The following is a 12,500-nucleotide window of genomic DNA, read 5'->3' on the forward strand; positions in this document are numbered from 1 at the left end:
GATTTAATAAGAGCAGGGTGTGGGGGCAGATGCACTGAGAGAGAGAGAGAGAGAGAGAGAGAGAGAGAGAGAGAGAGAGAGAGAGAGAGAGAGAGAGAGAGAGGACTGGACAGAGTGGTAGAGAAGGATGGACAGAGAGAGAAATGACACCAATTAGAGGCTGAGCTTCATAGAATGTGATTAATAAACATAATCTCACTGTGTTAAGGGAATAAAAAGACTGGACAGGCAGAGAGAGAGAGAGAGAGAGAGAGAGAGAGAGAGAGAGAGAGAGAGAGAGAGAGAGAGAGAGTTACTATTACTATTACTAATGATAGGAAAATATATAAATAAATAAATAAATTATAGTCATCCATAAACTTGTACAATTAGGGGGGAAATCATGTTTTTAACATCTAAATAACATCTACTAATAAAATGTGACAATTAAGAAAAAACTTTAAACCAACAAGATAAAACCAGTTATATTTTATTTACTAAAAAAGTAAAAAACCTAAACTAATAGGATTTATTACCTAGCATTAAAGGTGGGGTCTCCGTTGTTTGAGAAATGCCTCAGAAATCTGCATCAGGCCACCAAACAAAACAAAAACAAAACTAACATGTAGCCAATGAGCAGAAAGGGGCGTGTCTTGTCGATATGCGGCGGAGAGAGTGTTCAGTGCGCATGTGTGACATTAGCAGAAAGCGGGTTTAACATTGATATGGATGATAAAAACAAAGAAAGAAAGCAAAGAAAGACTTACGATAAGGCAAGAAGTAGGACGTGTTAATATAGGATCAGCTTTCCAGCGCTGGAGAGAACTAAACGTATTCCGTGTGAAACGGAGCTAAACCTTTCACAGTACAACACACAGTACTACAAAAACACATTTGTATTACCATAGTATTACTCATTGTGTTCATTTATTGATAAAAATATACCCTCGGTCAGCTGCCCCAGCAGGTTCCGCCATAATAGTTGTCTGGGTTATACTTGGGTTATACTTGTCTGGTGTATGTGTGGGGGCGGAGCTATCAAAACAGGGGTGGGACCCATTTGGGTTGGGGGCATGTTTATTTTGGTGATTTCAAATGTCAACAGTGGCTTTCAAACAACGGAGATCCCACCTTTAAACTCCGTTAGCCAGTCCTACCTCTCTCTCTCTCTCTCTCTCTCTCTCTCTCTCTCTCTCTCTTCTCACACACACACACGAGGTCGTGTTCATTCACAGCGAGTACGAGGGCTGATTATAAGCTGAATGACTCGCACATTAATTCACTTTTCTTCACTCTTTTGTTCCTGCGCTCTTTTACGATGCGAGCGCTCAAATTACACGCCTGATAAAAAACAATTTTACTTCCCTTTTATTTGTCTAATTGCAGTCGTTCCCTTAAAGTGCGATAAAAGGACAATTAGTGTTTTAACAGCGTGCCGTAAACGCGAGCTGACAGGGAATCATTTCAGCTTAATTACACATGAAAATATGGAGACAGCAAACAAACAGCAGAGACACGACGAGTTCAATCAGTGCAGCTGGCGCAAGCGTCGCTTTAACAGCAGTGTTTGAGTTAGAGAGCTGTGAGAGATTAACACCCCTCCTCTTCTACACCAGCATTACACTCATATGAACTATTACACTTTACACATTAACATTCACCCTTCAGTCTTAAACACAACACTAAGCTGCTTGTACAGCGGACACAGATCCACATACACAGATCTGTACATGACGTTTTCTGTTACGAAAGTTTCCAGTTTCAGAACAAAAGACTTTACATTATTTATTTGTTGATTTAAAATATATACAAAGTGAGAGTACAGGAAAATTTGTTCTTACTTTTACGGCATTTAGCGGACTCCCTCATCCAGAGAGACTTACATTTTTATTTCAGTTTATACAACTGAGCAATCAAGTGTTAAGGGCCTCGCTCAGGGTGCCAGCAGTGGAAACTTGGTGGACCTGGGATTCAAACTCATGACATTTACATTTACAGCATTTAGCAGACGCCCTTATATCCAGAGCGACTTACATTTTAATCTCATTTTTATACAACTGAGCAATTGAGGGTTAAGGGCCTTGCTCAGGGGCCCAGCAGTGGCAACCTGGTGGACATGGGACTCGAGTCCAGCACCTTAACCACTAGGCTACCACATCTTCTTCACACTACATTGGCCCAGACTAGCTCACACAATCTGATTGTAACTTTTTAATTCTCAATTAAAAACCGAAAAGAAATAAACAGTCAAATTCATGAAGACTGGATTCAGCTGAGGATTGGTTTATTGCCGGTCGAGCAAGACATGCAAATTAACCAGCTGGTAACAGGGTCACATGTGGCGTAATCACCCAACTTGTCCTTATATATTAATATAAGCTATTCCTCTTTTTAACTAGATCATTTCTTCAGCACGTCCCCTCGTCCAATTTCAGCGCACACGACACACGTAGTTCACACGATCTTCTACTTTTCTTTCCAAGAAAGGGACATGTTTCCTCCCCTCACTTTTGCCTAACGTCACATGGCCTTTTTACACCCGGACACTTCGTGTGTTGTCTCTGATCCGATAGCTATCTGATTTGTTAAAATTGTTCCATTTACATCAGGCCACATAAATGCGTCTCGGCGAATCAGATATCGATCCGATCTTTCTACTCCCACCCAAAATGCTAATATATTTTACCTCATTTCCGGGGTAATTGAAATGGAACACGCGTTAGTGTATGCGGTTGCTACAAAAAAAAAAAAAAACAGCATTTACTGTTTGCTGCATTTTAAGACCCAACGAGACGCCTGGGTGAAAGATCGGAGCAGCGCTGGTGGGAAAACATATTTGTTTCTGGCGCGATGCACGACTCCCGAGTCACCTGCGAGTGACGTACTTCCGTTTGGGAGGAGTATAGCGCTGACGTATGTGGCTCAAACAACCACATTCATTTACACCTGTCCAGTTTCATCTGAAACGTGTCCCAGACCACCTCCTGAAGGGGTTTGTACCATCCGATTTATATCCGTCTCTAAAACGTTTCGGAGGGCATTTAGACCTGGTCTTTTTACCGTCGGATAGCTATCTGATCACAGAAAACGCAGGAAGTGACCAGGTGTAAAAAGCCCCTTAGAGTTTCTCCACTTTGTGAAGCTTTTATTTTCTTTCACTCCGAAGCTTCATTTCACTCTGAAGCCTATAAAGCTTCACTAGTGCTCCTGCTATAGGTTTCTTATATAAAAACCTCTTCTTTAATATTCTTTAATGATAATGGTATATATTTATTATTTTACCCATTAGTTCCTGTCTGGTTTTGGATCTTTAGAATGTCTGTTTTTGCGGTCAGTCTGAGGCTCATTTGATTTTTTAGTTTATATTAACTTTTGTTATTTGAAATTTCCTACACACATTTTTATTAAATGTAAACACAACTGGATAAAAAGTAGTATGTCTCAGGTAAATAATTGTAATTGTGTTATAGGAAAATAATTAATATCTTTAGGAGTAAAATGGAGTAATTTTATATATTTAAAAAAATTTAAAAAATCCTAAATTAAAATCTGTTGAAAATCAAAGCTACTAAGATACTGAAACGTAACCATGACAACAATTCTGTATTGATGTAATGTCCTGTTTTTCTGGAATTTCACAGATATTTTGCTTCTCGCTGTAGATGCTGACTTTAATTAGGCAAAGATAACAAACAAACGAACGAACGAACAAACAAACAAACAAATTCTCTCCATTTTATACTAAATATAATAAAAGCTTTATCGTTAGAATTTTTGAATGATTTGCCCTTTGAGAGAAACATGTTTACAATTAAAAATGATTACATTTTAGAATTTTTAGAGCGTAACTTATGTTACTTTTTTATTTCTACTAATAATATTGTAACGTTTATAATTTTCACAATGTTTTGGTTGTTATTTTACAAATTTTACGATTAGTCTTGTCGTACGTTACAATCTGTACCCTTAGTATTGTTATATTTTACTATTCATATTTCATATTTGCATATGAATTTTCATAATTGTATGGACGTAACCATAGCAACCACATTGTCTGGCGGTAACAAGTCCAGATGATATGATTTATTTTCTTTTTATAATTTAGTTCATTTTTATGATTTATTTTAGTTTCTGACTTTATTTTGTGTCTCAAATATGACAAACAATCTGGACGGTGTTTAATAAGTGTGACGAGGTGATATTGTTGATCACATGACCTAGAGTTGTGTTGCGCTGAACAAGAAGTTGTGAGCAAAACAATCGAGAGAACGTGTGAGGGTTCGTAAGAACAGGAAGAGGAAGAAAGGACCAGCATGTTGGGTCAACAGGGTCATAATCGGGGTGGATGGAAAAAGACTTCTTTCAAAGTGTAGCACACTCCATTCTGCCCTCACACACTCCTCTTAGCTCTTTTGTACCGTTTGTGTTGTGTGTGTGTTGTGTGTTGTGTGTGTGTGTGTTGTTCCAGAGATGATGTTACTATAGTAACTTTTATCTATGTAACCTCATGGATTTGGGCTCTATTAAGCAAGTCATCGTTTACCTGCGTAAATGGCATGTAAACAACTTGTTCCTTTTCAAACCTCACCCTATGAGACCTTTCATATACTGTAGGCGAGGACCTAATTCCATTTAGGTGTCATATGGAGGTCTGTGTGTGTGTGTGTGTGTGTGTGTGTGTGTGTGTGTGTGTGTGTGTGTGTGTGTGTGTGTGTGTGTGTGTGATGGATAGCTATGGACAGGAACGGCGTGTGTAATGTGAAAGCCACGGATCACATTCTCTTTGATGGCCTCTTTGAAATGCGAGATTTCTCAGCTAGGTGAATAAGACCCCCGAGTGGTCTCTCTCTCTCTCTCTCTCTCTCTCTCTCTCTCTCTCTCTCTCTCTCTCTATCTCTCTCTCTTTGTCTAGTGTTCTATTCCCTTGTCGCATTCTCACTCTCCGCTTCTTTCTTTTCTCTGCTTTTTTCCTCATAGTACGGCGGACAGGAAGAGGAGGATGATTGACAGAGAGCAAACCTGAAACGGCTGTCCATCAAAAGTATCGGCCTCTTAGAAGACGGCTGCTATCAGACATCTCCCTCTATCTCTCTCTCTCTGTTTATCGCCCTTCGGTTCTCCCAGAGGATCCGCATAAAGAGCAGAAGAAGCTGGCATGATCCCTCACCTTCGGCACGCTCTGCTCGCGGATACTTGGATTATTTGGTAAACTCGGCCCCCTGAAAAACCCTTCCACGCTCTTTTTCTCTCTGTATCAGTATTTGCTCGAACTGTCCATCCACACTCAGGCAGCCATGCGCATGTGGTTGATGGTGACCCTCCAGGCGGCCTGGCCGTGTTTATTCGGACTGGCCATGCAGCACTACCCGACCACGTGGGGCCACTACGACATGTGCAAGTCGCAGGTTTACACGGACGATGGACTCACCTGGGATTACATGGCCTGCCAGCCCGAGGCCGCCGACATGACCCAGTACCTAAAGGTGACCCTCGACCCTCCAGACATCACCTGCGGAGACCCGCCCGAGACCTACTGCGCCCTGGTAAGTGTGTTATGGTATAAACGGGTGGCAGACTGCATACTCACACTTTGGCCGAGTGCACCGTAAAGTGTGTGGAAGCGTCTTAGTTGTTGTTGTGCCAAGAAGTCGTGCAAATCAGTTTTCACTGAAACGACTTGACAAATGGACTGTGAGATGATGTTGTAGAAGAGAAATATGTTGTCCTGACTGAACAAGTCATTTTGTTGTTGTTGCTTCAGTATATTAGCAACGGGTACGAGTACAATCCACTGACAAGAACGATCGATCAGACTTTTTCTCTTTTATCTTGGAACTTCATCAAATCCATTTTACATTGATTGAAGTCCAAACGGCAGAACGGAAATCTTTCCAGGAGCCATGTCATCATTTAAAGCTTTGTAACAGGTGTCAGTGGAACAGAGTCCTGTAGTCCAGCTGATTCTACTGACATAGTATAGTTTGGGGGCAAGAACTGCAGTCCAGGTGGTTACAGTTGCAATGAGAGCAGGAAGTGGCGTCTGATGAAGCCAGCGTTGGGCAGGGTTTATCAGATCAGGGTATAGTGCTATTTGGGGAAGTCATGGCCAAATGTTTAGAGAGTTTGACTCCTAACCTTAAGGTTGTGGGTTCGAGTCTCGGGCCGGCCACGACTGAGGTGCCCTTGAGCAAGGCACCGAATCCCCCCCAACTGCTCCCCGGGCGCCGCAGCATAAATGGCTGCCCACTGCTCCGGATGTGTGTTCACGGTGTGTGTGTTCACTGCTGTGTGTGTGTGCACTTTGGATGGGTTAAACGCAGAGAACAAATTCTGAGTACGGGTCAAAGTACTTAGCTGTATGTGACGTCATCATGGGTTGGGAACTGTGATCTGATTGGCTACAGCCTACGGCCTTATTCTGGGTGCGATCTGTAGTCCATTGGTTTACAGCCGTATTGTGGATGGGATCTGCAGTTTATAGGCAATAACTTTATGGTTAGAAGAAATTAAATTCTGATGAGTTACAACTTTGTTGTGGGCGGGAACTCTTTTTAGATTGGTTAAATCATGTTTTGGGTGTTTAAAAATTGTTGTCTGATTGTTTACTGCTGTATTGTTACCGTTGTCTTGTGGGAGGAAACTCGCGTCTGATTGGTTAGAGCTGTGTTGTCGTCGGGAAATGCAGTCTGATTGGTTACATCAACACTGTCGTTCAATGTGTTGAGGAAATTGCTTTTTATTTAACGAATAAAATATCAAGCAATGAGGAGAGATAAAGTTTTAGATTAAACATGCTCAGTAAAATCTTTGATTGTACCATGTGACGCAAGCCTGAAGTATAAATTGCCTGATAATACAATTTAGTACCGCAATAATGACCACAAATAGAAAAGTAATCATAATTAAATTAATAGTAAGCAGAACTAAAATCCTTGCATGATTATGGCTATCATCTAGAAGCGAATCTACTTTAAAGTGACGCTTCAGTAAGCGACAAGATTGCGCCCGGTAAATATATTTATCCTTGATTACTACTATAGTATTTTCCGCATTATAAGGCGCACCTAAAAGCCTAATAACCCGGTGCGCCTCGAGTTCCAAAAATCTGTAAAAATGTTGTGAGACTTTGGTAAGCGCTCCGCTCGACTGACTGCCGGACCGTTTCCCGCTGCCACAGGGACGTAATACATACACTACGTACGCTGGCAGCGATAAACCAATCAGAGGACATTACGTAATCCTTACTCAGCCACACCTCCCTTAGGTATACTACCGGTATGTTGCAAAACAACATTTGTTTCTTCCTAACCATTATGCGCTCCACACTCCAGTCCAGTAGGTGGCGGTAAATGCACCTTAAGTCAGTTTTCCATCCGCCAATAAAAATCAGATGCTTACGAGGCACAATACAAACTACAGGCTATCAGTTACACGGTTGTAAATGGGAATAGAGCAGCTGAAAGTATTCAACATCAACGTATCTATGGTTCGGAAGTGGAGGAAGCAAGAAAATGTACTGCGCCAAGTTAAGAAGACACAGTAGATGAGGACTTTGATGGATTTGTGGGAGATGATTGATTTAAAAATAATGTGTGTTAAATAGTAGAATAAAGTTCAACTAAACACTGTTTTGCTTCTGTTACCTTTTTTGTAGACTGTATGTTTTAGCATGCGCCTTATAATACGGTGCGCCTTATGTATGGGTTAAGTACAGACATGACTAACTGAGACTGCGCCTTATAATACGGTGCGCCTTATAGTGCGTAAAATACCGTATATTCAATCTATTTCTGTATTCTGTATTCGTTCATTCTAAACAAGGTGTCTGTCTGATTTCCACCGGCGCCGTTTCTCATGCTTTTATTTATGTTACGCCTTTTATCTGTACCGCACACGTGTGACGGTACACGACGGTTCGTCACCACACAACATACAGGATGTCATGATATGTTGGTTTTTTGTTTTTTTTTGTTATTTATTAATATGCTTCCAGTGCATATGTTCACTTCTCAGAATGCAAATCTAAATATATATAAATATAAATATACATAATGGTTACATAAAATATAAATGAGGTTCTGTATATAAATGCCGCACAGAACTCTCACGCTCGGGTCAGACGATACCAAAATAGACGTTTTTGGCAATAATTCAGTTTGTCATTTTTGAAAAAAGAAGGGTTATGTGTATGAGCTGATGAACACCATCATCCCCACGGTGAAGCACGGGGGTGGGAGCATCAGCATCGCAGGATATAGAACTGTTTCTCTGTACAAAAATACAGGGGTATTGACGCCATCCAAATGCAAGCTGAAGCAAAGTTCCAGGATATAATTGAGGAGAATTTTATATCATAACCTAGAAAACAAATCCTAGGGTTTCTAAGCTGACACCATGGACCCTTTAGCGAAACTCTCAACTCTCAACTTCTGTCTCCATTTTGCAGTACGTTGGTTTTATATATATATATATAAGCTTGAGTTAAGTAATATAAATTTAATTGTTTATTTTTTTAGCAACTCAGACAGATACAGATAAATGTCTTAAACTATTGATTTTTCCTGTCAACCCTGTGAAGAAAACAAGACAGTGACGTGACGTACGGCGACCCGTACTCAGAATTTGTTCTCTGCGTTTAACTCATCCAAAGTGCACACACACAGCAGTGAACACACACACACACACACACACACACACACACACACACACAGCAGTGAACACACACACACAGAGCAGTGGGCAGCCATTTAAGCTGCGGCGATTAAGCCATTTAGCCATTCAAGGGCACCTCAGTCGTGTCCGGCCCAAGACTCGAACCCACAACCTTCGGGTTACGAGTCAGACTCTCTAACCATCAGGCCACGACTGCCCCCGTGTTTACCTAGTGAATACACACCCGGAGCATTGGGCAGCCATTTATGCTGCGGCCCCCCGGGAGCAGTTGGGGGGGATTCGGTGCCTTGCTCAAGGGCACCAGACTGTCTGTTGTTAAAGTCCCACCCACAGAGTTCTATTGAAATGGAGATTTCAAATGAAACATTTACATTTACAGCACTTGGCAGACGCCCCTTATCCAGAGAGACTTACATTATCTCATTTTTATACAGCTGAGCAATTGAGGGTTAAGGGCCTTGCTCAGGGGCCCAACAGTGGCAGCTCGGTTGACCTGGGATCGGACTCACAACACCTTAACCACTGGGTTGCCACATGCCCAAGACATCATTGCAGCGGGGCTTTATTTGTGGTTGAAGCGCGGAGAAAAACAGCAAACTGTAACCGGTATTAATATACAGTACATATACCACAAATTAAAGTGCTAATCGCTCTGCTAGGTGCAGCTTCGGTTTCTATGGCAACTCCTTTAACGCTTGATAGATTTAAAACTATTTAGTTTATATGAATCTAAATCGGTTCAGGCTTTTGTATTGAACAGTCGAGAAAATAAAAGCTAAACGAAAACAAAATTGGTAGATTTGATGATCATTGTAGCGCAGACTTTTTTTTTTAATACCGGAAAATGTTGACTGTGCTAGAAGGTTATGCTTTGTGCGTATCGCACACTGGATCGAATGTAGCATTCATTGGTTTCGTCAATCCACAGACACAAGAATCCTTTACAGCCAAAACTGTACATTTGTTTTTATACACCAGTGAGGATTGACTGGGAAGTGAGTTTGTACGGACGTGATGGAGCCTCCCGATGGTGTGGAGTGAAACTGTCCTGTTTAAACCATGACAGCGGTATCATATCGTGAGCTTTTCCTGCTGCTACACAGCGTGAACGATTCATCGTTCCAGACCTACAGCTAGTAAAGAAAAAGCACCGACATACACGGAGAACCTGCGCGTTTAAAACGTTATTTACTCGCCTTAACGAGAGCCGGGCTCGGTCTCATTTACAGAGCCGTGCGAGATGCGATTGGAGAGCTCTTCATTAAGCGTGTTTGCAGAGTGCGGTGTCTTTCATTAGCACGAGAAAAGGAGGAGAAGAGCTTTCGGAAAGCTTTGAAGCGACGATGGCGTGAGTCTTTCTGTAGAAGCGGCTAATTAGAAAAGTGTCTCTGAAAAAAAGCTTTCCTTCATTTACGCCACTTCACTTTGAAAGTCGCAGATGGAAAATGAGAAGTTATTTTAAGAGGGTGTTTGAGTGTGTGTGTGTGTGTGTGTGTGTGTGTGTGTGTGTGTGTGTGTGTGTGTGTGTGTGTGTGTGTGTGTGTGTGTGTGTGTTTAACCAGTACTCTCTCAGAATAAATCTACTGCACAGGTATTTTTAATATCTAGTAATATTTTTCTCAGTACAGATGGTTTACAAAGACTGGGCTGAGTAACATTTCCACTCTGTTTACAAATAAGTTCTTTCCGTCTCGTCGACAAACAGCTTTCACTCAATACCATATCGTTTCTATAGCGACAGCTCGTTCACGACGGACATTTACGGCGTACGCTCCGCGTCAACGGATTACAAAGGAGTCGTTTTGTTGGAAAATCTCGAGCTTTAAGTTTAAAGAGGCTTTTTATCATGTTAAATGTAGCTATAAACGGATAAAACACAACACGACGATCTGTCCTTCTTTAACAAATATGAATTGTAAACACTTCTGCATCAGAGGAAGAAAAAACTGTGACCTCATCACATCATGTCATCGATCTTTGTTTCTACATACATTTTATCTCTCACCTATTGCTATTATTTAGCTATTTTATTACTCTTTTTAAGCACAAATAATCTCATGCATAATGAATTGGGAATTCACAGAGTTAGCGGTTGATGCTAACTGAAATTAGCATGCTTTAGCAGCCTTTTCTTTTAGGAGCAATTTATTGACGTTCCTTCGATGTGAATCGTCGATTTTTCTGTGTATGGAGTATGGCTGTGTGTCATTTCTGTGTTCGTTCAGCATTTCCGATAAGACTTACGAGCGTGCTAGCTTCAACAACGTTAGCCTTCGGTAGCTTCAGTAACAAAGTAAAACTAAACAAGTGTTTTTGTGGCTGTTATTTATTGTAACTGCATCTGAAATAATCTGAAATGTTTCTTACTGTACTTCAGGAGCAAAAAGAGGCAGAGAAAACTGCTCGCAGTGACACAGGAGCTAATATCCAGGTCTGAAAAGTGAATTATTCACCATGTGTTTGCGCTGAAATGTGTTTTATTCATGGCATTCATTATTCAGGGCCCGGCCTCGGAGGCGCACACGCCACACTCTGACGGATTAGCGCGGTTAGCAAAGGAAGGCGAAGGCCTGTTAGTGGCTTTGAGCGGGTCAGCGCTTCAGTATGCTGCTCTCAATGAACCCTGAAGACCCGCGTCACACTCCGGTGCCGTTCCAGTCGATAAATAAGCCGATCTGAAACGCTAACAAATGTTCGTAGGTGCCGCGTGGGCCACATTTCACGGCCAGCGACTCTGTAATCTCTCCCTTACTGTGAAATGTGGCAGATTGAAATCAAGCGTGTTGTTATTTGAAGCATGTGTGTGTGTGTGTGTGTGTGTGTGTGTGTGTGTGTGTGTGTGTGTGTGTGTGTGTGTGTGTGTGTGTGTGTGTGGTTATGGGTTTATTGTCCGTTTGGTGTAAGGGCACATAAAATGGGGCGTGAAACAGCCTTGTTTTCTCGCTCGATCAACTTTTCCAGCTGTTAGCCGTTGGCGGCGATTCACTGATTAGGCCACGAGCAGTTTTCTTTATGACAGCGGGATTCAGTCATTTATTTTAGGAATCGAGCGCTGGTGAGAGAATTCGATCCTCTCCTCCATCTTTCCTCATCGATTTCTGCTCGTTTTCTCTCTCTCTCTCTCTCTCTCTCTCTCTCACACACACACACACTCTCACTCTCTCTCTCATTAGAGATATCACGATAAGTGACATTTCTATGCGGTATGTTTCATTTGAAAAAAGTCAAATAAACCTTGAAAGGTTTTAAATATATTTTTGTGTAAAAAAAATCTAGAATTTAAGATTTAATATAAAAAAAATAAAGAAAAACTATTTGATTACTGCTACACATTTAGGGTATAGATATAATATTATTATTAGTAATAATAATAATAATAATAATAATAATAATAATAATAATAATAATAATAATAAGTATTATTATTATTATTATTATTATTATTATTATTATTATTACTATTAAATGGATGCATAATTTTTTTTAATATTATTATAATAGTAACAAATTATGTAATAATTATTATATTATTCATTCATTAATTTTATATATAAGACAAAATAAGTAACAATTGTAATGTTTCACCACAAAATACTAACCCCATCAGCTGTTTTTTACATTTTTATTTAAAATTTTATATAAAAAAAAACGTAAGAACAAATCAGTAGATAGATAGATAGATAGATAGATAGATAGATAGATAGATAGATAGATAGATAGATAGATAGATAGATAGATAGATAGAGCAGTTTATACCTCCACACATCCACAGCTGACTTCTGGACTGCAGGCCTTTGTGACATCTTTGTCTCACGCACACAAACACAGCACAGTGTGTGTGTGTGTGT

At 40.6% G+C, this 12,500-nt stretch overlaps 1 protein-coding gene across 7 annotated transcripts in view; it reads left to right on the top strand.

The window, feature by feature from the left end:
• The first annotated feature begins 4,962 nt into the window (after positions 1–4,962).
• Positions 4,963–12,500, top strand: part of ntng1a (netrin g1a) — a 197,376-nt gene continuing 189,838 nt past the window's right edge. For all 7 annotated transcript variants that reach the window (XM_047811682.1, XM_047811688.1, XM_047811683.1 and 4 more), the window contains exon 1: positions 4,963–5,522. In XM_047811682.1, coding sequence (XP_047667638.1) covers positions 5,274–5,522 — 249 coding nt within the window. In that variant the 5' untranslated portion in view covers positions 4,963–5,273. The remainder of the gene's footprint in view (positions 5,523–12,500) is intronic.

Source organism: Tachysurus fulvidraco, chromosome 3, assembly GCF_022655615.1.
Source record: "Tachysurus fulvidraco isolate hzauxx_2018 chromosome 3, HZAU_PFXX_2.0, whole genome shotgun sequence".
NCBI classification, from domain to species: Eukaryota; Metazoa; Chordata; class Actinopteri; order Siluriformes; family Bagridae; genus Tachysurus; species Tachysurus fulvidraco.